Source organism: Hemicordylus capensis, chromosome 6 (assembly GCF_027244095.1).
Source record: "Hemicordylus capensis ecotype Gifberg chromosome 6, rHemCap1.1.pri, whole genome shotgun sequence".
NCBI lineage: Eukaryota > Metazoa > Chordata > Lepidosauria > Squamata > Cordylidae > Hemicordylus > Hemicordylus capensis.
Window position 1 is genome coordinate 6,448,488 of NC_069662.1, and position 6,077 is coordinate 6,454,564.

Sequence of the window (6,077 nt, forward strand, 5' to 3'; positions counted from 1 at the left end):
TTGTGTGAAGAAGTGTATTCTTCATCTGTGTAGCATGGATTTAATAGGTTTATTCCAAGTTCTAGTGTTATGTCAGTGGGTAGGAGGGGAAAAAAAATCTCTTTTCACTGTCTCTTCATAAAATAAATATTTATATATATATATTCACCCTCCTTCCTTCCTTCCTTCCTTCCTTCCTTCCTTCCTTTGAAGGACCCCAAATACTGTGCTAATGCTCCAGCTCCCAGAATCACCTTGGATGCCCTCTTCTGCACCTTTTCCAGCTCAACCATCTCCTTTTGGGGACAGATCCTCAGAACGGTTCAAGTGTTCCATACACAGATTTAGATCAAGAAAATAATGCCCTGGCAGTTACTATTTCTAGCCCTTTTTGAAAACATACCACTGCTTCCCCATGCAAGTGATGGTGAAAATGGAGGGGACATTTCTAACCCTCATCCCGAATGTGAACAGCAAGGAAGCTTTGGCAGAGTGTTTCTCTGTAGTTATTCCTCTCAGGGAGTTGCCTTTCTTATCTTCAGAAGAAGAAAAACTTCATCTGCCAGTGGATACAGCTGGGGATAACTGAGGAGCATAGCTACCAGTGTTTCAGAATGTACCTGGAACATGAGTCCACTCTGTCCCTGAAGCCCTTTCATGCCTCCCCCCTCCCCCACTGTTGGTGCTGCTGGCATGCACCCACTTCACATGTACCTCCAGTCCATCTCCTGCTCATCGACCTCTCCATGCATACATGCCTGTCACTGCTTGCCATCCTACACCTCTCCCACGTGCTGCCCATTTCCCTCTGCCTGTCCTCCTTCCTGCCGCCCTCAGCCTGCCCACCTGCTTCGGGCCCAGAAAATTCCGTCAAGTACTGCCATTGAAATTAGAAACACAAGTTAAGCAGTGCCTAACTTGTGTTTCTAATTCTGGTGGGACTACTTTGAGGAGTTCCCCTCATCATGTGTGCTAATGTTTTTGCCTGAGTGTGAGAAGCTCTTCAGAAAGCACTGTGCATATGGTGTCCTTTCATGCACGTCTTCCATGAGGTTTAGTAGTCACAGGCAGCTTTATGGATGGTTTCATGGCCTTGACTAGTACATGCTGTTGAAACATGGTCCCTGAACATTTTGGATGAACTGTGTATTATCTTCACTCTAGATCAGGGGTTCCCATCCTGTGCTACTACAGCTATTGCTGAACTAGAACATATGAACATCCCTGCTGGATCAGGCCCAAGGCCTATCTAGTCCAGCATCCTGTTTCACACAGTGGCCCACCAGATGCCGCTGGAAGCCTACAGGCAGGAGTTGAGGGCATGCCCTCTCTCCTGCTCTTGCTCCCCTGCAACTGGGATTCAGGAGCTGAGGGCAGCCCCCCCCTTCAAATCCCATCATTCCCAGCTAAAATTTATTGTGGGAGTTGTTGTTCATCAACATCTAGAGAACGACAGGCTGGGAACCTGGAGTGTTTTCTGATTGAGGAGATGATAGCATAAATTGAATAAAATATAAATAAATGAATCAACAAACAATTGCAATGTTACTGTTAATGATTACAACAGGGTTCCATAATCATATCTCATGTTCTCATTCTGGAGAAAAGTGCATCTAGGTAGATGGTTGTGGTTCTGAAATGATAAGGGGCAAATAAACCACACTGACTACTCCTGAGTATGATTTAATAGGGGCTTTCCGACTTGGTGGCTGAAATTGTGGTCAAAACAAGCGTTGAGGATGAAGTTCTTCTTTTTATACAGAGCTCCAATGGACCTTGCCTCACTGTGTGTCTGGCACAGAAATACACAGCCGAGTCAGCAGCTATCAGGGAATTCAGCTGGAGAGAGAACTCGTTCTTGGAGGTGTCTGAAGAAATGGTTGCACGGCTCTTCAGGGAAGGGGCATAATACTTTCTGCCATCATAGGGGTATATTCTTGCAACCCATTCTAGAGCTTTCCCTGGAGGCTGGCGGATCCAGTGCCAACTATAAGATGCATCAGAGATGGAGACACCCGTCACTTTACAAACCAGTTGGAGATTCTCTCCGGGTCTCACAACTCCTGGCCCAGATGATACAAGCTGAATGTCCGAGAAGACCCCTTGGAGAAAGAAAAGATTTCAGTGAATGCAGAACTACTTGTAATCAGTGTATAACACATCCCAAGAATTTCCACAGAACATAGGCTTACATTTTGGAACAGCCACCAAAGAAATCAAGAACAGCAAGAATGTCATGATGTTAATGAAGAGAGATAGTAGGTAGGCAGGAAAGAGGAGCTTTTGGAAGGAAATGAATTTCCTAGATCGAGGGGATTCTTTTTGAAGAGGGTTTTTCTCTCTCTGCCCACCCAAAGGCTTTTGGAAGAATTTGCATGAGTCCTTCCTCCAGCTACAGGTCTAGTATAAGGAGGCTGCTTGAAGCAAGGAGTTGGTTCAGAGGTTGTTCTTGGTCTCTTTCTTGTGGGTTTCTGCCAAAAGGTATCTGCAGGTGTCTGGATGGGAAAGGAAGAGGGAAGAAGCTTTAGGTCCCTTTTCTATGAGCCACACTTGTTCTTTGTTGACATATGAGTGTCCTTAAGCCTGGTCTGCTGGCAGGATGACCCAGGAAACTGAGCTCAGCCCACAGCTCTGCCTGGTAGCCCATCAGAAGATCCAGACAGCTCCTGTTTCTGGCCTGCTGGGACTCCACAGAGAGATGCATTGCGAGATCTTGACAGAAGTGGTAGCTGTTGGACAGCATTTCTCTTGTGATGATCATGTTGTGTAGGCTTCCCTTTATTCTTTCTTTCTAATTGTGATCTAACAGGGCATGACTGTCTTGATAGCTCTGTAGGGTTATGGAGGTTCATTTTTGGACTGTCTAGACACCCCTACATGAGGTGTCTGGCATGGAGTGATTGGTGAACACATATACTATGGTCCAGGAAAGAAATGCCCTCACATGTCACAGAGCTGAAAAGGTTTGGATGAAAGAATGGGCCAAGATCCCTCCAAGCTGATGCAAGATGCTGATCACCCATTGATTGATTGATTGATTGATTGATTGATTGATTAAGTGCTGTTAGGTGGGTGTCAATTCTTAGCGACCCCATAGATAGATTCTCTCCTGGACGATCTGTCTGACTACGTGATAAAAAACAAACAAACCTACCAATATTCTCCACAAAATGTAGGCTTACATTTTGGAATGACCACCAAAGAAATCAAGAAGAATATTTAATTGAAATTGAACAGAGGTTGCTCAAAGCAGGGGTTAGGAACATAGAAACATAGGAAACTGCCATATACTGAGTCAGACCATTGGTCTATCTAGCTCAGTATTGTCTTCACAGACTGGCAGCAGCTTCTCCAAGGTTGCAGGCAGGAATCTCTCTCAGCCCTATCTTGGAGATGCCAGGGAGGGAACTTGGAACCTTCTGATCTTCCCAGAGCGGCTCCATCCCCTATGAGGGGAATATCTTGCAGTGATCACACATCAAGTCTCCCATTCACATGCAACCAGGGCAGACCATGCTTAGCTATGGGGACAAGTCATGCTTGCTACCACAAGACCAGCTCTCCCCCTGCTAAAGGGGTTGCACCTGGCTTCCACTCTGGGAAGACCATCTGTGTGCTTGCGTGCAGAAGGTTTCATGCGCCCTTCTTGGCACCTCCAAGATAGCACTGAGAGAGACTCCTGCCTGCAACTTTGGAGAAGCCACTGCCAGTCTGTGTAGACAATACTGAGCTACATGGACCGATGGTCTGACTCAGTATATGGCAACTTCCTATGTTCCTATCTGGAAACACTGAGAAAAATTCTAAGAGGATCAAACCTTGGGTCAAACACTGAGATCCTGCAACCCCAACTTCCAGTCATCTTTGGGTTGTCTCAGGCAGCAAAAGTTCATGGGGCTATAGATGAAAACAAACATTCCAACCAAGGGCAGTCCTTCCATGAGGCTAGGTGAGCATCTGCCTGCTTGCATGGAGAAAGTTTCAAGTTCCCTCCCTGGCATTTCCAAGATAGAGCTGAGAGAGATTCCTGCCTGCAACCTTGGAGAAGACGCTGCCAGTCTGTGCAGACAATACTGAGCTAGATAGACCAATGGTCTGACTCAGGATATGGCAGTTTCCTATGTTCCTAACCAAGGGTGCTACTAAGATAGCAAACCCAAGCAAAGCAGTGGGAAAGAACCAACACACTCTCATCCTCATGCTGGCTTGGAGGCTGGAGGGTTCGACTTCTCATGAGAGGGCCAGTCCACTGAAGAAACCAGAAACACATGCCTAGCTGCTCCCTGCATCAGGAAGGGAGGAAGGAATAGAAAGTCTGTCTCTCAGGTCAGAGAATGAAACCAGAGACCATCACTCTAACAAAGGGAAAGTAGAGTAGAAAAGGCATAGTCAAAGGGGGAATTCCTTTGCTCACTCTCTCCATCCCAGTGCACCTAGTGGTCAGTACGGTCTCTGGTGTCATCCGGAGCTGATGCCATCACCATTCCCTGGTCGACAGTAGCAATTTTATTGTTCCTTGTTGCTTTTGGACTCAGAGTTTGTGTAATTACATCCGGTGTTGCTAAATTCTGTGCTGCTGCCATAAATATACATCACCGGATGGTTAATAAGGAAATTCTATTGTTTAAATTTTTATTATTACTAGGTTTCCAAAATTGTTAATTTTTAATTAATTTTAATTTTAACTGTTTTCATCATATATACTCTATTTACTGCTGTATAACTGTAATCTTTTTCTTTTGTTTTGGCTTGTGGCCATAACATTAAAGATTCTGATTCTGATTCCATCAAGAGCTGCATCTCCATCAATATATACCTCGAATTCAAGAGTACCCGGTGTCTTGGACATAAAATTTGCAACACCAAGCAATGGCCTGCTTTATTTTCAAATCATGCTCCTCCTTTTTGTACAGATGCTAAACTTTCTCTGTATCACTGTGACGGTGATCTTCTTACACAGTAATATGTGCCTGTGTCTGCAGCTGTCAGGGAGTTCAGCTGAAGGGAGAACTCATTCTTGGAGGTGTCTGAAGAAATGGTTGTACGGCTCTGCAGAGAAGGGGCATACCACTGTCTTCCATAATAGGGGTATATTCCTGTAATCCATTCTAGACCTTTCCCTGGAGGCTGGTGCACCCAGTGCCAACTGTAATACTGATATGTGATGGAGACACCTGTCACTTTACAAATCAGTTTGAGATTCTCTCTGGGTCTCACAGTTCCTGGCCCAGATTATGTGAGTGGAAAGTCTGAGAAGACACCTTGGGAAAAGAGAAGACTTCAGTGAATACACAAACACATCTGATCAGTTTATACCACACCCCAATGCTTTCCAGGGAACATAGGCTTACATTTTGGAACCACAAGAAATCAGGAAAAACATCATGTTAATGAAGAGAGATGGTAGGTAGTCAGGAAAGATGATCCTTTGGACTGGGCAGAAACTGAAGTCCCTAAATCTGAGGGTATTCTTTTTGAAGAAGGACTCTCTCTCCACCCCCAACAGGCTCCTAGAGGGATTTGCACGAGTCCTTCCTCCAACAACAGGTGAAGGATTAAAGCAAGGATTGTTTCAGGGTTGCTCCTGGCTTTGTTCATGTAGGTTTCTGTCAAGTAGTAACTGAAGGTGTCCCAATGGAACTGGATGAAGGATAGCTGTTTCTGTCTGAAGACATCTTTTCTGGTAGGTTCATTCTACATCAGTAAAGTCCTGGGTCCAGGAGCTGGGCTACCCAGCTGTGGAGCAGCTGGGATTGGAGGGCTCCTGGTGCTCCAGATGATACGAGCTGCCTGGGTTACCCCAGACAGTTTGTGTCATGTGAATAGGTTCAACCTCTGAATAGAGCTCTCATTTCTGCTTAGAGCCATGAATGATTCCATGCATGACAGCAATCATGAAAACATGGCAACCCTGCCTAGCATCTGCACTCCAATTTCTGCCATTTTGATTGTCCTAAAATTGCACCTCAAGTATTATTGTTTTTATATTGACCCAAACTAGGAAATATACAACCTATTTTTGTACGCAGCTCCAGTTGACAATGTCTCCCTGTGGTTTCTCTGGCACAGGAATACACAGCTGAGTCAGCAACCGTCAA

General features: G+C 45.2%; 1 gene segment (V, D, J or C); it reads right to left on the reverse strand.

The window, feature by feature from the left end:
• Positions 1–1,662: 1,662 nt before the first annotated feature.
• On the reverse strand, positions 1,663–3,266 carry LOC128329555 (immunoglobulin heavy variable 4-30-4-like). The segment is given in 4 exon segments: positions 1,663–2,081; positions 2,172–2,281; positions 2,607–2,691; positions 3,215–3,266. Coding segments are annotated over 4 exon segments (666 nt in total).
• Between the last annotated feature and the right edge of the window lie 2,811 nt (positions 3,267–6,077).